General features: G+C 35.9%; 2 protein-coding genes across 11 annotated transcripts in view; one reads left to right on the plus strand and one right to left on the minus strand.

Moving 5' to 3' along the window:
• The window catches only part of LOC145314526 (uncharacterized), a 330,684-nt gene extending 329,282 nt beyond the window's left edge, over positions 1–1,402 (plus strand). For all 10 annotated transcript variants that reach the window (XM_080154459.1, XM_080154465.1, XM_080154466.1 and 7 more), the window contains one exon: positions 238–1,402. In XM_080154459.1, the coding sequence (XP_080010585.1) occupies positions 238–270 (33 nt within the window). In that variant the 3' untranslated portion in view covers positions 271–1,402. The remainder of the gene's footprint in view (positions 1–237) is intronic.
• Positions 1,389–23,801, minus strand: LOC145314527 (guanine nucleotide-binding protein subunit alpha-14-like). The gene is made up of 16 exons (XM_080154470.1): positions 23,681–23,801; positions 13,625–13,738; positions 12,958–13,037; positions 12,469–12,561; positions 12,102–12,155; positions 11,607–11,646; positions 11,161–11,231; positions 10,591–10,641; positions 7,254–7,326; positions 6,076–6,177; positions 5,381–5,463; positions 4,932–5,018; positions 4,097–4,157; positions 3,789–3,834; positions 2,582–2,652; positions 1,389–2,243 (listed from the first exon to the last, which is right to left on the minus strand). The coding sequence occupies exons 1-16, from the start codon at positions 23,717–23,719 to the stop codon at positions 2,193–2,195; spliced, it is 1,116 nt and encodes a 371-aa protein (XP_080010596.1). The 5' UTR covers positions 23,720–23,801; the 3' UTR covers positions 1,389–2,192.
• Between the last annotated feature and the right edge of the window lie 881 nt (positions 23,802–24,682).

Here is a 24,682-nt window from a genome sequence, read left to right on the forward strand (position 1 = left end):
AATTATATAAAACAAGAAGAACTTGTAAAGGTGCATAAAGATATACTTTAAAAGAAAAATTTATTGCCATCCATAAGGGACCCTCCAAATTTTTAGATGCATAGGGGCATCGTCGAAAATATTTTCTTTTTCCTTTTTTGGCTTTTTTATATTATGCTCAACATTAAAAGTTTGTAGCACATTCACTATAAAAAATCATTTAAAGCGACCAACTCTATAGAACAATAATTTTTTCAGGAACCAATGACAAGCCATAATCTACCCAAGTAAAAACATGCTATAAAAAAATAAAATCATCCACTAAAATATTCCTTCAAAAGGAACAAATATAAGCTATATGTGTCCATTAAATAGAAGATATTATTATTATAATGCCAAAAAATATATATTAACAAAATAAATTTATAGATATTTTTGTAAACCTTTGCTAGTCAAGTCAATAAAATGTTATATGTAGAATTATAGGTCAGTTGAATTTGAGTTGCCGATTGTGTACACAGTTTCCTCGGTGTTTCCTCATCCTATCTCAATATTTACTACTAGCTAATAAAGCTTCAAGCTTCAAAAAATCTAGATTTAAAAAATAAAAATTTTGAATGTATAATGTATAAATCATTTATACATTAATTTTTTTTTGGGTGGGGAGGTTTGAATTTTTTAGCTAGTAGTAAATATTGAGATAGGATGAGGAAACACCGAGGAAACTGTGTACACATTCAGCAACTCAAATTCAGCTGACCGAATTATATTAAAGGTGTTTTTACATATCAGCAGAAAATTACACATATAATGATTTGTCAGTTGTTTATCAAAGTATATTAAACTAGTTGTCGTATGTTAAAACACCTTATAAATAACATTAACAAGAACAGATATATCCAAAGGGAGCGACGATTAAAGCCTTTTCCTCAAACTACTTAGGGATGAAATTAAGGAAAGGATAGGTTAGGGGGGACAATTGTGATACCTATTACCTACCATAAGAAAAACTGTCTGTCCCTACTGGCTTTTCATGGACACCTTTTTCTTATAATACTAGGAAGGGATAGAACATTGGATTGTAAATCGCACTGATCTCCAATTTAAACGTTTCTAATTCGTTGGCTTAAAAACTTTTAATAAATTTTTATTGGGTTAAACAAAATAACAGTTTTTAAACCTTTCTACCAATACAGATGCGACAATTTTGTTTAATATAACTGGGGAGATACTGTAAATTATTTCATCATTTATTGTCTTATGCCTTAAGATCCCTGTATAATACCAACATACCGACCAATACTAGACTTGTAGAGCAGCTATGAACCAACACATACACATATTCATAATAAATTACTGTCAGTATTATAAATATTACTAAATGTCAGATGTTAAAGTGAAATAAATTATTAAAAAGATTAAATTTTTTATTCATTGATTTGTCATAATAGTTTTATTCTTAAAAATTATTATAAAAGTAGCGAAGCTACTATATAAAAGAAAAGTTTCTTCAACAATTTTTTGCTTTTTTACTTTAGGACATAAATTTTAAAATATTTCAGAAAATTGACACTTTTTGGTTACCGAGATCTTAAGCTTCAGACGGACGGACAGACAGACAGACATCAAGCTACTTTGTATTATAGATTAAAGTACACATTTAACTTATTTTTGAACTATTCAAAAGTAATACACATATTTCGGCCAAAATGTTCAGAAAATTTTGAAATTATATATGAAGATTTTAAAATAAAATATGCAATACTTGTTTTTTTCAACATAGTTCTTTACTGGTAAGTTTCAAAATTAAAGCATAAAAAGGTTTCAAGATTTAATGTGAAAATACATTTTTTAATGTACAGAAACAAAAAAAAATAGTAAATGCTAAGTTATGAACATTATTGTGTTCATAAGAGTTCAGAGATTAGGGGTGTAGGGGTGTCTACCACCCTTTAAATAATATATCAAAATAAAAATTTCCCTTTTTAAAAATCTCCTAATGTGCATCTAAATATATTCTACATGTTTACGACGGACTTGCATATCCTGAAGCAGCTTATAGTGCCTAATAAAAATAACGTCATACAATACAAATAACTGATAGGCTATTGTACATTTTTTCATTGGTCAATTAAAATGTATAAAATTGGCCTATCATTGGTCATTTGTACTGTATGACGTCATTTTTTTTTTAGGGTCAAAACACTAGGAAGCTACAATAAATGTATTCTGATGATTTTTTCCAGAATGGAAGATTTCACTTGCTGAAAGAAAAAAAACATATTATTAGCCAGGAGGAAAGATGTTCAGATTTTTTCAGGAACATTAGGCTGTAAATTACACTAAGCACTTTAATTAAGGGGCTATTATTGAATTTTATTTGGTTGGTTCAAAACTAACAGTGTCTAAACTGTACAACCACTAATTTTTATATAAAAAATGGGTAATTTTGTTTATCACTATTAGAGAGGTGTATTTGAATTTATCGTTCATTGTCTTATCATAATTAAGGGGAAGATTAATTAATTGTCCATTGGCCTATCCCTGAAACTTAGGTATAATTTGTACAAGTATAATCTAATCAAATAAAATTTAAAACTACCTGAAAGACAGTTTTAATATTATCTGTATCGGTTGCGCATGTATGATGGCTATAAACAGATCTTTCAGTCCCTATACATATATATTTTTAGTTTATTATAGACAACTAGCGGCTTCGCCCCTAGCCTTTAGGGGCTTTCACCCAAGAGGTAATTAAAAAAAATGTAGTACATGTGGTGGATCTTCGTCTTCATCATATGCATTATCAAAAAATAAATAAAATTGAGGATCCTCATCTTCATCATATATAATTATACATCATCAAAAAAAAGGGAAAAAATGAGAAGAAAAAAAAATGAGGGGGAAATTTTCATTTTTGGGGGGGTTGGGGGTGTCCCACCCCCCAAGAAAATAACTTAAAACCACCACATGACCAATAGGTATATACCCTGAAGAGTAGAATCCGATCGGTTCAGTGGTTACCGAGATCTTAAGATTCAGACGGACGGACAGACATCAAGCTACTTTGTATTATAGATTACATGTATAATCATTTGAGACGACATGGAATAATGCACCTTATGAAAAACTAACCAAAGCCAATTTTATGCAGTTCAGAATTAAGGATTTTCCGGCCATTAGAATTGTAAATTACTTTGCTATATAATATTGAGAGGTTTGTATGTAGCTTAAGATTTCGGTAAATACTGAACCGATTCAGTTCTCTACTTTAGGGAAGCTTCATATAGGTTTTGGGATGGTTTTACGCTATTAAAAATTTAGATTTTTCAAAGAATGATTTACGCTATATAGCTGCTTTCCCTACCCCTTTAAATACAAAGCTCCTGAATTCTAAGGGCACAGTCGCTAGTAGAACGTTAAAGTGTTTTCTCGTATTCATTCGAATCCGGTGGATAGGAACCGATTCTCATCCATACGAAAAAACTATGTCTAGCATCGTATAATATCCAGCTTTCTACGAATATAAAAATGTACAATCATAAGATTAAAACCAGTTTTTTTAGTCGGTGCCTACGGCACCTCGGTACTAAAAAAATAGTTTTAATCTTATAATTGTACATTCTATATTCGCGGAAAGCAGTTTATAATACGATGCGAGAAATAACTATTAATAAGAAGTCTGATAAGAGAGGATTGCGTTGGTAGCGCCACAACGTATATTCTACAGTTTCCGATACTGAATGACCTCATAAACTTAATATAGGTATATATAAAATAACTTTGGAAATAAAATTTAAGCATCTTACCAATGAGTGGCTTTCCTTGTTCATCTTCAATAGTCATAAATAAATGCTGAAATAATAATTAAATCAGAAATGAGGCAGTGATTCCTTATGCAATACGGTCCCTGGTAAGATAAAGATGTTTTTTTTATAATAAATGTATAAGTATAGATGTATAATTCAGACAACTACCTGCCCCAAGTTGCGGAGACCCTTTTCGTCTGCCAGCAAATTGCTTTCTGTTCTTTTGTAGGGATTCGGCTGTCCCCGCCCTGTGGGCACAGTTACATAAGTATATGCATATATAGCTCATGCCCCCTCTATACTTTTACCTGTATATAAGAGATAGCGGAATCATAATCATAAGGTTTGTAGTTCTTAAATTCACGAAATCTAAAAAGATAGATTTTTGACAGTTTGATTTAAACAAGGCGTTTGACAATCACCTTTACGAAATAAAAGACTGAAAATTTGTGTCACAATGATATGGTTATCCTGTATAACCGGATTATTTCACTTAGATGTTAATTATTAATAATGTAAAATTTAAATTGGGCTGAAAAAGGCAAAATGTATTTTATGTATATACTAGCGGCTTCGCCCCTAGCCTATAGGGGCTTTGCCCCAAGAGGTTTAAAAGAAAAATTAAAAAAAAAAAATTTTGGGAGGGAGGTACTCGATCCCACTATTATAATTTTAGTTTTAAGAAGAAATTTTTTTTTTTTTTTTTTGGGGGGGGGGTTTAATTTTTTTTTTGGGGGGGGGTATCCCACCCCCCAAGAAAATATTTAAAAACCCTCGGGACCTATGAAAAGCTATCCTGTAAAGGATAACCCGATCGGTTCAGCGGTTAGCGAGATCCTACGCTACAAACAAACAAACAGACAAACAGACAGACACACAGACATCGTTCTACTTTGTATTATAGATGTTGTACTGACGAAGCCTGTTTTTTTCTGGATTGTAACAAAACTCGTTTAAACTTTAGTTCTAGTTGCGTCTGGCGCGCGGCTGCCGAGCCCTGGTACCTTCCCACAAAATAGTAATAAAACTTTACTGAACTATAGAAAACTTTACTTTAAACTATATCGGTTCAACGTATAACTAGTTTCTTCGCTACATACATCCTATTAAATTGACATCAGGATGAGTTGGATTTTTTTTTACCCAGGAAAAAAGTCCTCCAGCTGGGAATACTTCACTTTTTCTTGTAATAAATCTTTCTTGTTTAAGAATAGTGCAATTGAACTCTTCCTGAAAATATACAACATTTAGGGATTTGAGGTTTGGATAAAAGGGGAACGCATGTTGATACCCCTCTACCGTGCATTTACAGAGTTACCCAAAATAAAATTAGCCATGTTATCTTATTTGTTATTTGGCTCAAAACATTAGATACTTTTATATTGATTGGTTGGTTTTAAACTATTATCTTCAAACTATTCAATCAGTAATTTTAATCAAAAAAAATTATTTAAAAAAAATTAGTTTATTGTCTTATTCCTTGAGACCCCTAAACATATTCTTTAGGCCTTTAAATTGGAAAACCAGCTATGATTTTATCAATAATTGAACTTATTTGAACATTCCTTAATCCCTGATATAAACTAACTTACTTGAACCAAGGGTGTTTCATGAGCTTGGTGAAGACCTCAATACTTTCCTCAAGTCTGTTCTTGGCGGAATCTTCTAACAATTTCTAAATATTGATAATAAGTAAGACACGCCAGCTGCAGCGGCTAGTCGTCTTTATTTTGGCAGCTACCAACCCAATTTTGCAGATTTTCCAACCACAGCTGATTTTAGTGTTGAACAATATGCAGCTGCCAACATTTTGCAATAATATTGAAACTAGGATAAATAACTGGCGGTCTCAGAAATTTGCAAAGGGTTTCAAATGGGTAAGGTAGGCCTTCCTAATTTTGATTTTAGGGGGTTTGTTGACATCCCCCTTCCGCACCCAAACTTGGGAAGTAGAATCAAATGAGCATTATCTGCAATGCTATTTAGGATGCTGTTTTGAACAAGATGGTATAAATTGACGTCGCCCCTTCTCAGTAATAATAATAAAATCGATCTAGTATTGCTTGGATGCTGCACCAGATTATCCTTTACTCTGATAAAGGGATGGTAATTACTGGCTAAATTAACGATACCCACCACCCAACCCCTTTACCACATCCCCTCCCCTCCTACTGGATGAACGAAATGACCAATAAATGATGTCCATATAATCAAGCTAAATTGACGACAAATTTTCTCCTGTCAATATATCCACATATATCCTATATCCATCTGTAATGATAATGACCTGATCAAACTCATTGCTGGCACACAGAAAGATGAGAAGTTGAACATCATCAAAGCAATGGAGCCATTTTCTTTGCTCCGACCTTTGACCTCCAACATCCACCTATAAAGAAATATGAGAATTTGGAAATCATCAAAGTAAGGGAGCCATTTTATTTGATCCGACCTCTGACCTCCAACATCAACCTGCAAAGAAAGATGAGAAGTTGGACATTATTAAAACAATGGAGCCATTTTCTTTGCTCTGACCTTTGACCTCCAACATCCACCTATATTAAAGTTCCATAAGAATGCTGTGACATAGCGTGATTTCATGATTTCCCAAGATCTTCAGGGAACCTAATGTAACATATATTAATCCAAAGAATTATACAATAATAACAATTCTACGTTACCTTTCTAAAATATAATAAAAAAGAATCTAAATATTTTTTCTTCAAACCTCATATTATTATCCTAAAGCTTAATCTAAGTAAACATTCCTCCAATCGAACTTATTATGTCTATCTTGCTAAAATCGAATTATATCTTCATGTCTTAGAATAATGTATTTTTTTTTAAAAATAGGTTGAAAAACATACTAACTTTAAAATAAATTATTCTATCTATAATACAAAATAGAATGATGTCTGTCCGCCCGTCTGTCTGTCTGTCTGTCCGTCCGTCCGTCCCTTAAGATCTCAATAACCACTGAACTGATTGGATTTTACTCTTCAGGGAATATACCTATTGGTCCTGTGGTGGTTTTGGGCTATTTTCTTGCAACGTGGGACACCCACAACCCCCCCCCCCCAAAAAAAAAAAAATAACATATGGTTATTGCACCAGTAGTGCTGAATGATTTTTTTAATTACCTCTAGAGGCAAAGCCCCTAGAGGCCAGAGACGAATCCGCTAGTAATTTTATATATAACATCATAAGTAACAAATAATAAAAAAGGCGTTACGGACTGACAGAAAGACAAAGTTAATTAATAGAAAGTATATACTAAGTTAGGCTACTAAAATTGGTAAGATGGTAAATTTTGATAACATTTACTTGCGAACGTAAATGAAACTCCCCTGAAAAGAAGAACTACATTAACCCAATATTTTTAACAGTGGATGGACAGACAGACATTCAACCTCTTTAAGCTTAGGATTAAAGATTATCAGAATATTGAAAAAGAATGAAAGTTACCATAGTAATGTTCTTGATGTTTCCACGTAATTTGACTTGAAATTCATACTTGTGAATATCAGTTGTCATCACTCTGAATACAATAAGAGGGATTCAGTAGCGCAGCTACAATATAATTATGGTTGTTCGTACTTTAAAAAAAGAGTAAATTATAAGTCAACTATGATAGTAACCTAACAAATAACAAAACACTTTTTTTAAAGTCGCAAAAAAATCATTCTGGTACTTAAAGTTTTCTTAAAATTCGTTGGCTTTAAAACTTTGAGTACTTTTATTACATCTTGACTGATAGGTTCAAACTTGCAGAAGGGGAATTTTTTATCATCATGGGAGATGTACAATGTACAGCTATATTACCATTCATTGTCCTATCCCTTAAAATCACTGCCAAATCAATTAAATGATCTTTTTGGGCTACAAAATAATGTTTGATTATTCGGCGCTACATATGAACATAATTGTCTTTGTTAGCCTTTTAATTTTAAATCAAATATTTCTTCTTCGTAACGTCAGTGCTTTTTTATTGTGTATAACTGTATGTAATATGGAGCTACAACTCACCAGGTACGTCTAAACTTATTTCTTTTGAGGGGGTAAAATGAGGGTTTCAAAGATTTAAGGGGGGTATTTTAATGTATTCTTTAAAATTTTGATGGTGTAAAATAAGGAGTTTCAAAATTTGGGGGCCTTAACACCCCTTTACCAGCACCATTGGACGTAAATGCAACCCACTCACATTTTAAGTTTGATAATGCGACAAAACTAGAAGCTTTGTGTGGCACATCTAACAACATGCCAGTTGAACCAACCACTTTTATTACAGCTGCCAAAAGAGGTACAATTGCTAAGTCTGCCAGTATTGTATTTTTAAAACTTGGCTGTTTTAGATTTGCGGAAAAATGTCCAAACCCGGAAAAAATGAAAAATAATAGGATAAATCTGGAGATCTCCTGACTAAGAAGTATTTCTCGTCATGCATAATATCCACCGCATATTAGTTTAATCAACAAGGACATATTATTTCCATAAGTAGCGCTGATAGAAGTATTCCTAGGCATGCATAATATCCACCGCATATTAGTTTAATCAACAAGGATATATTATTTCCATAAGTAGCGCTGATAGAAGTATTCCTAGGCATGCATAATATCCACCGCATATTAGTTTAATCAACAAGGATATATTATTTCCATTAGTAGCGCTGATAGAAGTATTCCTAGGCATGCATAATATCCACCGCATATTAGTTTAATCAACAAGGACATATTATTTCCATAAGTAGCGCTGATAGAAGTATTCCTAGGCATGCATAATATCCACCGCATATTAGTTTAATCAACAAGGACATATTATTTCCATAAGTAGCGCTGATAGAAGTATTCCTAGGCATGCATAATATCCACCGCATATTAGTTTAATCAACAAGGATATATTATTTCCATAAGTAGCGCTGATAGAAGTATTCCTAGGCATGCATAATATCCACCGCATATTAGTTTAATCAACAAGGACATATTATTTCCATAAGTAGCGCTGATAGAAGTATTCCTAGGCATGCATAATATCCACCGCATATTAGTTTAATCAACAAGGATATATTATTTCCATAAGTAGCGCTGATAGAAGTATTCCTAGGCATGCATAATATCCACCGCATATTAGTTTAATCAACAAGGACATATTATTTCCATAAGTAGCGCTGATAGAAGTATTCCTAGGCATGCATAATATCCACAGCATATTAGTTTAATCAACAAGGATATATTATTTCCATAAGTAGCGCTGATAGAAGTATTTCTCGTCATGCATAATATCCACCGCATATTAGTTTAAACAACAAGGGCATATTTTGTCCATATTTAGTACAGCAGGAAGTATTTCTAGGAATGAATAATGTCCACCGCATATTAGTTTAAACAACAAGGGCATATTTTGTCCATATTTAGTACAGCAAGAAGTATTTTTTAGACTTGCATAATATGCACCGCATATTAGTTTAATCAACAAGGGCATATTTTGTCCATTAGTAGCGCTGATAGAAGTATTCCTAGGCATGCATAATATCCACCGCATATTAGTTTAATCAACAAGGATATATTATTTCCATAAGTAGCGCTGATTGAAGTATTCCTAGGCATGCATGATATCCACCGCATATTAGTTTAATCAACAAGGGCATATTTTGTCCATTAGTAGCGCTGATAGAAGTATTCCTAGGCATGCATAATATCCACCGCATATTAGTTTAATCAACAAGGATATATTATTTCCATAAGTAGCGCTGATTGAAGTATTCCTAGGCATGCATGATATCCACCGCATATTAGTTTAATCAACAAGGGCATATTTTGTCCATATTTAGTACAGCAAGAAGTATTTCTAGACTTGCATAATATCCACCGCATATTAGCTTAAACAACAAGGGCATATTTTGTCCATAATTAGTACAGAGCAAGAAGTATTTCTAGACTTGCATAATATCCACCGCATATTATTTTAATCACCAATGATATATAGGGTGGGGCACATAAATCCGGACTTTTCTTAAACGACCATAGCGTCAAGACTACTTGACCGATCAGGACGTTTGACCCCACTATAAAAAGCTTAGGTAATGACCTTTTTACCCATAAAAATCTTTGGACGATGTAGGACGTGTACTCCAAGCTGACCGCGCATATGTTCAACTAGGCAAATTCGAAATGCGCCCGTTGCTCATGAAACTTGCTGAAGGTACTGTTAGATACATAAGTTAGGTACTAGAAATTACTAATGCTCTCTATCCAAGTTAGCTTGGCCGTAGTACTTTGGAAAATTGACACATAGCAGATTGTGAGATGTCAAAAACGTCAAAATCTTGAAAATTTTACGATTCTCGATCCTCTTCACGGGCCCATATGGAGCCTTGATTCTCGTTTTAGACTATAGGTTGCGTTGACAACCCTAGCTAAACCTTCATGCCATTTCCAAAAAGGTATAAAACGCCGTTCTAGCTCAACTGTGCCCAAATAAGAGCCGCCGTGTCGAAGGGTAGCTTGAAAGATGGGAATTTGGATCCTGCGGTTACTCACCTCCCTAAGGAAATCTGACCTCCCAGCAACCCGATCTTAATTCAATGAACTTTTGGGCCTGGGGCTACTTTGAAGCATGCACCAATAGAGGTGCTCATACCACAAAGAGCTCCCTCATTGTCCAAACGTTTCAGACAATAATTGTAATCTCTGCATGTACCACTAAGTCAACTATTTGTAGCTGCAGAAGGCCACTGTGTCCCATTTCTAAAAAATCCGGCTAGGCTGCTGAGCCTTGATCTTATAGTAATCTAAATTTATTTTACCTTATATTTAAAATATCTTGATTAGTTGGTACAAAATCTTGACCAGATATTCTACATTACAATATGTTTATCTTTTAATAAAATGTCTTTTTAAATTGGAAATATGAAGGGAGAGGGGTATTTATGTACACCTACAAAATTTAAACTTAATATGCATTACCCCGAGAAATTCATCTATTTATAGAAATCTAAAAATAATTGTCCTTTCGTATCAAAATGTAAGCACTTTAAACCTATAATGTTGTCAAATTTTTCCTCCAATATGTTCCTTTTAGTTCAATTACGGAGTTGGTCATCTAGAAGTCCTATATTTATTATCAAACCCTTTGAATTTTTGTTTAAAGATAAAATAAAAGTAGAAAAGAAGGTTTTCTAGGATAGGAAGGAGTTAAAAATTTTCAAAGTATCAAATTCGTTTTGTGAGGAGACCTGGTCCAAACTGACCCCGAATTTTAAGGAGCTTTCATATAGTGGGCGAAACAAAGCAGTTTAGCTGTTTGCGAGATCTTTTATTACAGACACAAACTAACATCCTTCATTTTTTATATAGTGCATAATAAATAAACATTCCTGTCGATATTTTGAAGAAAGTACGCTGCTGAATCAGGAAGGTGAAAATCTTTTCTTCGCCTAAATGTTTCCTAAAAAGAAATTAGCATTTAATTGATTTATTTATTCATTTTAGAGAATTCAGAATTATTCTGACAAAAAAATCATAATTTGGTTAAATTGCTGTTTCCATCAGTGGCTAATAAAAAAAATTGAAAAGAAGAGGGAGGGTAGCCAAGGACATCAAAGAGGGAGGGGTGAGGATATTTACCCTATTCAGAGCTTGAAGTTCCTTGAGGGGATTTTTTTTGTTTATGACAGTGAAATAGCACCGTAGATATATATAGGCCTTGTAAGGTACAATAATATAGACAAATAATTTTTATCTTTTCATTTCTTGTAAAGAGAATTACACTGGCTTCCCTTAATATTAAACATTACGACAGGTGTTCCACAAATATTGTTACCTGAAGTGCTTGGTGCTGCCAGATTTCTTTGATGAAAACCCTAGATAGTTCAAGGTTTAATTAAATGATTGTTTTTTTGAAGAGAGAATGAAATTTTGTTCATTATTTTAATTCCTATGGTTGAGAAATTAGATTATATACAGTGGCGTGCAATGGGTTTTGATAGGGGTGTGCATTAAGAAAGAGGAGTGTCAGATAAAAAATCAATAAAAGAATAATATTTGACGGACAAACAATAAATCTTTTATTATTAGTTGTCAGAGAGAGAGGAGTCAATACTTATTACACTAGTCCCCAAAGTTTGATAATAACGTTTTCTTTTTCGTTGACTTAACTATTTTTGGGTATTTAGTGAATTTTGATTGGTTGATTCATTAAGTTGGGTGTTCACTGTTCAGTTCAAGAATTAATTTTGATCTTCATAAGGGATAATTTGTGTATCATCATTGGGGTTGTGCATCAATTTATCGGCCATTGTCTTATCCCTTTGGATACCTGTGTTGATGTAGTTTATCCTGGTCTCTGTCCTCATCCAAATCTTCTAATTTCCTAACAATATGGTATAATAGTTACTTATCATAAGATATTCTTTGATTTTCTGAGAATAGACCATTATTTTTTCAGTCAGTAGCAGAGTAACTACTTTAAAGGTGGCTTACTTTTTGATTGGTTGTTATGTTGTTTTCCTAACAGTACCAAGTCGAGCATAGGTAAATCCGCAAGGTTAAGATCCCACGCAGTGGTTACGCATAAAGAAATAAAACTACCTTCCCTTTTAATTTTTTTAAATAAAGAGGGATCATTGGACACTTTTAGGGAAAGCACCAGTTAGTATTTCATAGCAGGACAATTTACTCTTTACCTGGCATTGTTTTCAAATCCAATGGGAAGATCTCTCGTCTTATTTCTGAGTAATAATTGCAGACTGCAAATCACATTTCTTCGTATCTGATCTCTTCAGAAAAATTCAAATTATATTCATGATAATTTAATGTCAAAAATGTTTAAACTCTATTGAATACAATTTCTAATAAGATTTGTTTTGACATCAAATTTAAGTGCTATTTTTTCATATTTTGATAATATTAACAGACTTGTATTTATAAAAGTAGTCATTGATGACATACTATCGACATAGCTACAATTTGACAATTTAACTACATCAGAATTGCTCTGAACGACTGAAATACATCATTTTTCCCTATCAAATATGTGACTTTCTCAGCTGTTATCAAAGCTGTATGTCTCTTATGAACAGTTATTTTCTTTACTGCCTAAATGTTTGTTAAGAACTTCGCTATTTGAAAATGTTATAATCCTTGTTGATTAATTTGTTTGGCAAATTTTATACCTAAAGTTCTCCAATTGTTCTTTTGACCATGTGTCCTCAGCGCTGGAGTGAATTATTTTCATTTGTTTTATAAATGTTGACTAAATATATTACATTATATAAAAGGGATATAATTATCACAACTACTCTATATTTAGAGTATCTGACCGTAGGTATTTTTTTGGTTGTTGGAAAACGTTAACAAAACAATTAGATAAAAGCAACATGATGTCTCTAGCTTAAGAAATGGTTACAGTGACCTATTTTAGGTCCAGAGAAAATTCGTAGATATTTTGTGGGGATAGTACCTCCACCATCCCAAGAGAAATCGCCTCTTTAACTCTTTTAAATGGTTACGCATTACTTATCTTAAAACTTATAATATGAGTTTTACTAACACCTATGCCCCTAGAGGCACTTGAGGTAAGTGGGGATAAACTTTATGAAAAAGGCTTTTTTTTTTGCAAAATAATTGAATCTTCCATCTTAAATATCAGCCGAGAAATTCAGGAATAAGGTATAACCAACAAGCGAATTAAATCTAAAATAATATTTGGGGGGCAAATGGAGAGGTCGTATATTATACGACGTGTTGCCCCCCAACGACAGCTGAAAAACACATATAGGTTTCGTGATTTTTTCCCGAATTAATTTCGTTATTGGTATAAGGTGGGAGAAATTACATTACCTTCCCCGCCTCGCCACACCCAAGAAGTAAAATCTTGATAGTATTGTGTAAAATTTGCTCATCTTTTTTCAATTCTCTCTCGATTTTCTCATTCCTTTGTCGTAGCTCATTCAGCTAAAAATATAAATGTATTGTATATGTATGTACCAGAGGGAGAGGGGACAATGGGCTGTTATTTACACTAGTCCCCAAAGTTTTAAGTTTTTCTTATTCGTTTGACTAACAACTTTAACTTTGATTGGTTGCCTAATTAAGTTAAGTGTTCAAACGTATGAAATTCTAATTTTAATCTACAGAAATGGTAATTTTGTGTATCATATTGGAGATGTACATCAATTTATCAGACATTATCTTATTCCTTGAGATCCCTGACATTGAACAAAAATAAAACACTATGTTGGGCCATCTAATTGCCATAGAGGAAAACCGGAGTTTGGCAGCCGCAGCTACAGTCACGACCAGCCTCGCGGTTTAAAGAATCCTCAAAATCAGCCGCGCGGCTTTCTCAGAGACCCATTAAGCCTCAGTCTAAAAGAAATAATAAGCCACAAGAAGCCTTGGCTACTGGCAGATTCAGGCACCAAAATTCAGCCACCCTCAACCGCAGACAATCTGATAGCCTCGCGTGATAAATTGGACGAAGAGAGTGTAAATGCTTTGCCCAAGAATCACGAGGGATAAGACAATGGTAGATAAATTGATCTACATTAATGATGTTAAACAAATTACCCCTTCTGCGAAAGAGTAGACTCTACAAGTTTTAAACCAACGAATTACAAATCAATAAAAGTACCCAAAGTTTTTGAGCCAACTATTATACCGGTTTTGAGTCATTGTTTAATTGATAAAAAAAAGTAAAAAGTCTACTCTACAAGTTGGGGGTTAACATCATACTTAAAATTCATGTATCGCATGGCCAACATCCATAACGCCATGTGAGAAATAGAATGATATGACACACTGTGGTTTTCTGGACGGAGAATGTGTAAGGACTACGGCCAGAGAGCATAAGTGATATACAGTGTTGGATAATTTGATGTACATTCATAATGATAAACAAAATTATCCCTTCTTAAAGCCCAGACATAAAATGTAGAGTCACAACGCTTTTAATATTATATATTAGTTTTAAAAATCGGAGCTAAAAATCGTTAAAATGTCCATTTTTCTCGTCAAGGGACTAGGACATGCAAAGGTCTGTATTCGAAAGTCTACAGAATTTCTGGAAAGCATTGTAGAGTTGGTACGCTTTCTTAATTGTATCCAAATATTACAGGAATAATAATGCTAAGTATGAAATTGATAGGACGAGCTAACCGTTATTGTAAGAAACCTAAATGTATAAAATCTTCACTTTTAAAGATTGTCTTAACCTCTTTTCGAGGAAGCTTTGTGTTTATCAAGTTCGAAATTAAATTCCTTATCATTAAACCAAAAAGAAAGCGCAAATGTCGTCTTTTAGGGCTTTCCTTTCATAATGTGGCGCGGCATAGAGTGTTTGTTTATTTTGAAGCGCACGTTCCTGACTTTTGAATGGGATATGAGAGTGTGAAGATTGCGGAGAACAAAATTGGGCCTATCATTGGTCTCATTGTGTGCGGACGACCCTAGTATATCAGGGATTTGAAACCATAAGAGCTTCAGGTAGAATTTGTTAATTTGATTAAGAAGTATGGTGTATAGGACGATTATATGTAGTTTTAAAAAGGCTTTAGCCAGCTAAGCATGAAACTTAATTATGATTAATATATGTTTTAGTAATTTTTATGTGCCTTATTGTTGCATTTAACAATGATTTATTAAACCAAATAATTTTCCTTTAAAGCCAAAGTTTCCAAAGATTCTTTAACCATAAGAAAAGAAAAAGATTTTTTTTAGTGCTCAAAGTTTTAAGATAACGAATAATATTTTATTCTGTTTATTAATTGATCTTGTAATTTCAGGTCTTTTGAAATAATTTCATCAATAAATCTATATTCAAACCTGCTGTTGAAACTTGATGGTTCCTGGTATTGGGGGTTTTGTATGTTCGCCAACTGATCTCGTGAACTTCCCGCTAATTCGGAAGTCCAAGCTCAACCAAAGTGTCATGGTTGAGACAATTTCAAAATATCTGATGAATAGGCGTTAGCATTCATCAAGAGATCAATAGCATCTAGTGAATTATTGATGCAATAAACTGTGACAATTTTTCTGTGAAATAAGTACCTAGTGAATCAATATGCCACTAACCAAAAAGCAGAAAATTGAGCGAGCTATCGCTATTGGCAGTGAAAGGCTAGAAGTTTTTGATGAACAGTTAAAATTGTTTTATGACAATCTAAAAGCCTGCCAAAGTTTTAGTTCATGTGAAAATGTGAATGTAAAATCAATTCGTGACATTTTTAGTGAGGTCAAGGACCAATCTGACCTAATAAAAAGTCTAAAACCTGCCGTGGAGACTAGTGAGCTGCGCGAGTTTAAGCGTGATTTGGATGAAGCTAGTGAGCAGAAAACTGTTGCAGATAAAGTTTATGCGTCGTTGGAGCAGTGTACAAAAATTCTGTACTGGCTTGACAATGATTCAGATGACGCGAGGTCAAGCACTGTCGCCAGGAACCTTGACGTCATTGAGAAGGTGAAGATGGACATGGGAGTGCTTAAAATTTCCGTGGAGTTGCGCCAAGAAGTACGTGATATGTACCGAAGGCTTAGAGAGATGGAACGTCGTTCATCTAATCTGGATGAGAGTGGGACACCTGTCATGCTCTCCAGAAGTATGTCTGCTGTGGATATTCGGAGTTCCAACCCGCAGTATGGGCGCTGGGACAACAGTTTGTTGCCGTCGTTCGACGGTACTGACACGGATTACCCAAACTTTAAACAGGTCTTTAAGGATCTATGCTCTGGTTATGGATTTGCTGACCAGAGGTTAAGTCTGATGTTGTGTATGGAGAAGGTGATAACCAACCCGGAACTACGCAAGCAAGTGTCAGCGATTAGAGATCACAATGAACAATGGGCGTTTCTTGACCAGATGTTTTTATCAAACACTCGCCGGTTCATGAGGATTTTAACTAAGTTGAACAAGATGAAACCTGTGGATAAACCTGTGGACGTGGTTAGCGCAATTGCTACCTTCAAGAGCATGATGCAGGAGGTAGAAGCCATCGTTGGTTCTGCAGCTAAGGATTACAACCACCTAACTCTCATTCATATTTTTAAAGACAAGTGCCCTGAAAATTTGAGAGACAAAATTATGATGGAGCTAGGTAGCATGAACCAACCCAACATCCCGAAGATTGTTGAACTGCTGGAGAGGACCAGGGGTGCCATGTTGGCTGGTGATATGTCCTATGACAATGGCGCCGGCAAGAGAAATCGTGACAGAGCTGCCGCCGCGCAAGTATCTGGCCGCAGCGACAATAAGAATGGAAAGGCTGGAAAGGACAAGGCTTCCAAGTGGAACAGTGCATGTCCTGTGGAGAGCTGCAAGGAGAAACACCCGATTTTCCGTTGCCTCACGTTTAAGAAGATGGACGTGGTTGACCGAAAGAAAGTTGTCCAGCAGAAGAAATTATGTGAACTTTGCCTATGTGACGGCCATACTGCTGACAAGTGTAATAAGTCTGATAAGCTTGGTGTTTGTGGTACTAATAATTGCGACAGATACCATTCCAGGTTACTCCATGAGGCTAGTGCTGGTGTGAATACAGTTTACAAGTCAAGTTCTGCACCCAGCCCCTGTACTTTCTTACTGCAGTTAGTTCCTGTTGTAGCACCTGGCGGCGGCACCTGCCACGCCACGGTAATGGTTGACTCCGGGGCAAATTTGCCACTTGTGTCTGAGAAGTTATCCAACAAGTTGAAGCTGAAATCTACTGGCAGATATACAACTATTTCTGTAGCTGATGGCAGTGAGTCTTCCTGCCGCAATGTTGTGTTTTATCTGAAGGATAGGGACGGCAATATGAGGGAGTTTGAGGCAGCTGTCATGCCTACCCTCGGCGGGGCCAACGAGATGCGCTCGGTCCACCCCGAAACTGCCGCCGAGATATTTAAAATGCCGCCAGAAAGGTTTACATATATTAGTGGAGGCTTAGATATCATCATTGGAAATACACATCCTGACGTGTTTCCTTCAACCTACCAGAAAGTGGGCCAGTCTATGTTGTGGCGAACCATTTTTGGTAGTGGTTTTATCTGTACGAGTGCTGATGGTGGAGCTGGAGATCAAAAGTCGGCTTATAAGGCTGTCAGTGTCAGTGGAGGCACTTTGCCAGACTTTCTGACGTCTGAATCGTTTGGCATACGGCCGCAGGCACTTTGTCCAGGATGTACTGCTTGTCAAGAGTGCAAGGCTATGGCCGACGGCACTACCTGGGACCAGCGTGAGAGGCAGAGGATAATTGAGGCAGGTTTAACCCTAGACTTGCAGTCCAACAAGTGGACAGGTCAATATGCTTATATTGAAGATCCTCACACTTTACCCTACAATGAAAGTTTAGCCCGCAAAATTGCTGAAAAGGATCGTGCCAGGATGGTCAAGGAAGGTACCTATGGAATGTATGTGGAGGTATTCAACGACGCCATAAGAAGAGGCGTTTTCCAAAAAGCCACGCCTGAAGAGTTGCAGTATGAAGGACCTAAGTCTTGTTCATCAATAGTGGTTGCTTTCAAGGAGGATTCAAGTTCCACACCCATGCGATTGTGTGCAAATAGTTCTCTGACGTTCAAGGGTACCAGTTTTAATAACATAATGCTGGGAGGCCCGCCGCCAATGCAGAAGATATTTTATCATTTGATGCTTTTCCGCGGTTACAAGGTTGGTATAACCGCGGATATCTCCAAGTTTTATAACTCCATCCTGGCCACAGAGTTCGACAGCCAGATGAAGAGAGTTTTATTTTCCCCGACGCCAGATGGTCCACTTGAAATTTACCTGACCAAAGTTGTAAATTTCGGCGAGTTAGCTGCGGGAAATTTGGCAGTTACAGCCCTGAAGTTGACGTCCCGCCTGTTCGGCGGAAAGAGTGAAGCAGAGGTCAAGGAGATGTATGGAGAGGGACAAATAAATGGTAGTGAAATTGTTGCCAAACCTGAATTATGGAAGGAGCCACAAATACCTACCTACCCTGATGAGGAATTCAAGTTACCTCAGATTCCAGTTGCAGTCAAGCTTGAGAAGCACAGCTTCATAGATGACGTTATTTCGGGAGCAGGATCGAAGCCAGAAGCCAAGGAGATGATGAAAGAGGCCGACAGGATTATCGGTAAAGGTAGTTTTTCCTTCAAACAAGTCATTTATTCTGGAGATGATTGCCAGCATACCAAGGTTCTCGGGCTGATATGGAAGCCAGCCACCGATGTGTTGTCCATCGCCACAAGAGTCAACCAAGATGGTAAAGTCAAGGGAAGGAAGGTGAAAGAGGATGCTGATTTGTACAACCTCCAGGACGCCTTGGACGAGAATCTGACAAAGAAGATGGTCCATAGGTTCGCCGCCCAAACCTTCGACCCGATCGGGCTTTGCAGCCCTATTCTGTTGAGAATTAAACTTGTCCTGCGGAAAACCTGTTTGCTGAATTTGGGCTGGCAAGATTTCATTCCAAAAAGTCTACGGGATGAACTTGTTCAGTCGCTGGAGGACAGAGCTGAGGTCGCTAAATTGGAGTTTGACCGTTGTGTGGTTCCGGATGAACCAACTGGCCTTCCATCCTTGATGATGTTTTCGGATGGGTCATCAGAGGCTTATGCAAGTAATGCATATTTGAGGTGGCCAACTAGACAAGGATTTGAAACGTTTCTGCTAGCCACCAAGTCAAGAGTTGCGCCGGTCAAGTGTGAATCAATTCCACGCCTTGAGTTGATGGGGTGCCAGATGTCCACAAGGTTGGCAAAGTCCGTCAGAGATGCCCTGCCCTTTGATATTATCAGAGTGATGTATTTTACTGATTCATCGTGTGTTTTATCACAAATAGTTTCCAACAGTGCTATGTTGAACACATTTAATTCTCATCGTATTGGAGAAATTCAATCTGCGACCAACAAGGATGACTGGAGGTGGGTCCCGGGGACGCAAAACGTTGCAGATTTGGGCACCAGAAGCACCTGCAAAGTATCAGATTTGGGACCAGGTTCCAGGTACAGATTGGGCCCAGAATGGTTGCGCCAGGATGAAAGTGCGTGGCCGGTGAAAACTGCCGAAGAAGTCAAGCAAGTTTTACCCCCAGAGGAGTTGAATACCAAAATGGTTAAGTTATGTTCAATGAAAGTTGCCGGAGAAGCCGCTGAAGATGTCTTTAGGTTTAAGCACAGGAGATCATTTGGACAGGCCAAACGTATTATGGCAGCTGTCCTGCAAGTTGCGAACACCTGGTTGAAGAAGCTAAAGAGCAGACAAGAAGGTAAGGCTACAGCCGCTGGTAGTCATGTAGCAGCCGCAGATTCTGTGTACAAGCCGTCTTTGTACAATTTTATGGCGGCGGCGGAACTTTTCATTGTGTCACGAAGCCAAGAGGATGAGTGGATAAATGATGCTAAAGGCAATTATGCGTCATTAAATCCATTAGTGCATGAAGTATCATTGACCTGGCCTGTCGTTGGTCCCGGTGGAAATTATGTGACCAGGGAGATGAGGATTCTTAAAATGGTTGGTCGAGGACAGCCAGTCATTGACGCCATTACTGGCGGCCGTAAAATGATATTTGAAGACATGCCAGGTTTAATAATTTTGGAGCCTGGTAATTGGTTAGCTGCTGTTTTTATGAGAGAAGCGCATGTTGAGCTTCACTCTGGTGTCCGTGGAACTTTAGCTGAGAGCCGCCGTTGGTGCTGGATTGTGAAGGCAAGGAGGTTGGCCATCATGGAAGTGAAGAAGTGTTGGCCCTGCAGTGTTGAGAGGGCTAAGGAATGTCGTGCTACCATGAAGGAGGTGTTACCTGACAAGTTGGTTCCGAGCAGGCCTTTTGAAGCTGTGCAAGTCGACCTGATGGGTCCGCTGGTTACGAGGAGAGCTGCCGCCAAAACGAGGAGTCAGACAGCAACGAAGAAGGTGTGGGTGTTCGTGGTGGTCTGCAGATTCTCAGGGGCGTTGTGGTTAGATGCCTTGGAAAAGTATGATACCAGCAGTATCCTGTTGTCCCTGCGCAAGTTGGAAGCTGTTCATTGTCTGCCGAAGATCATAGTAAGCGACATGGGCACACAATTGTCCGGTGCTCGCAAGGTTTTAGAGCAGAAGTTGGGCAGCCAGGTAGAGTTTTCTTGGTCTCAGATCCCGGCCCGAGCCCACCATTATATTGGGCAGGCTGAGAAAATGGTGGGATTAACCAAGAGATTGCTGTCCAAGAAGTTGGTGAATAGTTCTGTTAATTTCAACGAGCTCCTGGTGCTGTTGGCGGAGGTCAGCAAAATTATGAATAGCAGACCACTGACGATTGAAGCTGCAAACGACGTGGAGAATTGGCGGCTGATTACCCCTGGCCAGCTGCTGGGAAATGTTGACCGCCAGCCGTTGTGCAATGTGGCGATGAAACCGGAGGACCAAATTTCCTCCAGGTTGAAGTTGTTGGAAGATTTATCTGCCCAGTTTTGGACTGCCTACCGCCAGGAGATCCTACCGAAGATATTACGGATGTCCAAGTGGAAGGATGAGATGGCAGAGCCACTAGCTGATGGAGATGTAGTTCTGGTTACGAGTACCAATCCGCTGATGAGATGTTTGAGGATGGGCCGAGTGACGAGAATTGAGGATGGAAGAAAGACGGCAAGAGTCTTGTTCAGACTGACAGATAAATCTCCCCTAGAAGAACATGCTGTATCAGTCAGGCAGTTGTTAAAAATTATGATTAATAATTGATTCTTATTTTATGGAAATTGAGTTTTTTTTTAGTAAAAAGCCACATTTTTCATATGCCTATTTTTATGCCTAAAATAAGAATCAAATGAAATGCGATTAAATATTCTTCTATTTCATATGCTCAAATTTAATTTTATTGAGTTTAATTTCTTTTCAAAAGTACAATTCATTTTAAAACTTACCTGAAAAGTTTAACAAAAAGGAATAAATGTGTCGAGGTTGCGTGATTCGATATTTATTCTATGAAAAAAATCAAGTATTTTTTAGCAGATTTTTTTTAAAATTATATATGAATTTCAATCAAGTAAAACATTTTTATTCAGATCAAGGAATGATTGAAAATTCATATTTAAAGTTTTTTTTTTACAAAGAAAAAATTGGTATTTTTTTATAATTCCGATGAAAATTCTAAAGAAGATATTATTATTTTGCTATTCTTTAAGTATTAAAAAGTTTTATTGTTGATTAAGATATTACAGTTCTTATTCATTAGGTTTGAAAAACTTTCTGCCCAAGGATTTTGAAAAATTTTTTCTTACTACTCTTTTTGATGCTTAACAAATTTAGTTTTAAGTACCTATAAATCTTAATTTTCTTGTCTAAGATTTATTTCGTTTTATTTTTACCATTATTGTTTACCTTTACATTTCAACCTGATTTCGTAGGTACTTATTGATTTATTAATAATGATTTATTACCTATTGATTATGAAATGATATTTAGTATAGTTGTTATATTACAACATCATGATTAATAGGATTATCCATTTTAGGATTGTGTATGTGATCTTGTGATTGTCATGTGCATGGAATGTTGTATGGTACAAACCAATCCCCATCCTTCTATCCTAAATGTGAGGTATTATGAGTCCTAGTGAGGAGTATAATATTGTGTATGCATTTCACGGGGTTTCATTTAGTTAGGAGCAAAATTGTCACGTTTTCGGGATGTGGCCATTCTCATGTGATTATGGTGAGTTGAGTTTAGTGAGAAATGTTGCTAGTGCTCAGCGCGAAAAAAACCTTGAATCTCGTTAAGGAAGTTAATTTGACTTTCAAACGGGGGGTGTGTCTTAACCTCTTTTCGAGGAAGCTTTGTGTTTATCAAGTTCGAAATTAAATTCCTTATCATTAAACCAAAAAGAAAGCGCAAATGTCGTCTTTTAGGGCTTTCCTTTCATAATGTGGCGCGGCATAGAGTGTTTGTTTATTTTGAAGCGCACGTTCCTGACTTTTGAATGGGATATGAGAGTGTGAAGATTGCGGAGAACAAAATTGGGCCTATCATTGGTCTCATTGTGTGCGGACGACCCTAGTATATCAGGGATTTGAAACCATAAGAGCTTCAGGTAGAATTTGTTAATTTGATTAAGAAGTATGGTGTATAGGACGATTATATGTAGTTTTAAAAAGGCTTTAGCCAGCTAAGCATGAAACTTAATTATGATTAATATATGTTTTAGTAATTTTTATGTGCCTTATTGTTGCATTTAACAATGATTTATTAAACCAAATAATTTTCCTTTAAAGCCAAAGTTTCCAAAGATTCTTTAACCATAAGAAAAGAAAAAGATTTTTTTTAGTGCTCAAAGTTTTAAGATAACGAATAATATTTTATTCTGTTTATTAATTGATCTTGTAATTTCAGGTCTTTTGAAATAATTTCATCAATAAATCTATATTCAAACCTGCTGTTGAAACTTGATGGTTCCTGGTATTGGGGGTTTTGTATGTTCGCCAACTGATCTCGTGAACTTCCCGCTAATTCGGAAGTCCAAGCTCAACCAAAGTGTCATGGTTGAGACAAAGATAGATCAACACATAAATCACTAAAGAACGTGCTCTAACTTTGTGATTTAAAAAAAATAACTAGTCGGTGCTTTTAGTAAGTAATAGATGTAAAATATTCCATAGAATTTAGATATGCAATCGTTTTTTATTGTAGACCTTTTATTTTTGTTATTAAGTTTGTTTTGAGGTTCTAAAATGCAACAAAAAAGAAAAGAAAATTGCCATTACGAGCAAAAATAGTAAGATCTTTAATTTGACACCTTACTTTTCGAATTTTGTTGGGTAATTATTGAAAAAATCAATTTTGTTGAAAACCCGGTGAGTCAAAACTTTGAACTTTGGGAGCTCGTCACGAATGGGTTAAAACAAAATTACAAAAGTTAAGACACGTTCTTAAGAAATAAATCACTAAATTAAGAAATAAATAACCTCTTTTCTTATCATAGCTCTCCAAACCTTTGCAAACATAATGCAAATAAAAAAAATAACTATAATTACAGTCAAATAATTATACAGTTCTTATCAATAATTTAATTTCCTATTAAAAATTATGTTATCATGTCCGCACAATATTATTAACTAGCGGCTACACCCCACTTTTAAAAGCAAAGCTTTTCTATAATTAGGGTCGGTCCGTCCGTCCGTAACGGATAGCTTATTTCGTTAATTTAGGCCTGTTAGAATTGTCCTATCGATTTCAAACTTTGCATGATGAGTCCTATAGGAGTTGGGTACGAGTTAGAAAGCGAAGCAACTCTAGTATCGTTACCAGAAAGTCCGTACGTCCATTTTAAACATGTTGCTTTTTAACTTTTTTTAAAGTCAAATTATTATGTGATAAAATTATCCGATTGCAATCGATTGGTCTGATTTTTGGAATACTGATTCGATCCTAGGACAACATAGTAAATAGTAGTAAACGAAGCATCTCTCTAATCAAGTCCTTTAAATGTAAGTATGTCCTTAATTATCCTTTATTTAAGCAGTTTTTCAACAGATCTACTTACAATTTTGTCACAATGATTTCGAAGGTGCTTTGACTTTTGTGTCAGAACCTAAATTGGGACATAGTGCATTTCATTACCCTAGGTTAGGTAACTTCATTTCACTTTTCAATAAAATCTAAAATGCAGCGGTTTTTGAGAAAATTAGATTTGAAAATTTCAAGTTAAATTTTCATCCCCTAGGAGTTATCGAATAATCATGACAAGAAAAGCAAAGATTATTAATTTAAAGTTTTTAGCAACTTTGATTTTATAAAGTCTTTCATAAAGCATCTCTATATATGATTTATTTAAGGCTGAATTTCCGTGACCTTAGCAAAGCAACTGATAAAAATGACCATTAATTAACTCCCTTCAGGAGTGGTTTTATGAAGAACTTTATAAAAGCATAGTTGTTCAAAATTTTAAATAAATAATCTTTGCTTTT

This window comes from Acartia tonsa, chromosome 3, assembly GCF_053477335.1.
Source record: "Acartia tonsa isolate MP-2025a chromosome 3, ASM5347733v1, whole genome shotgun sequence".
Lineage (NCBI taxonomy): Eukaryota > Metazoa > Arthropoda > Copepoda > Calanoida > Acartiidae > Acartia > Acartia tonsa.

Excerpts from the sequence above, each read along its gene's own strand:
- LOC145314527 (XM_080154470.1), bottom strand. The coding sequence starts at position 23,719 with ATGTTTGCAAAGGTTTGGAGAGCTATGATAAGAAAAGAG. Across the intron at positions 12,156-12,468 it reads GGATTTGAAAACAATGCCAG|GAAATTAGAAGATTTGGATG; the intron begins GTAAAGAGTAAA and ends CCATATTGTTAG. Across the intron at positions 2,653-3,788 it reads ACAAGGAAAGCCACTCATTG|GGACTGAAAGATCTGTTTAT; the intron begins GTAAGATGCTTA and ends ATATATGTATAG.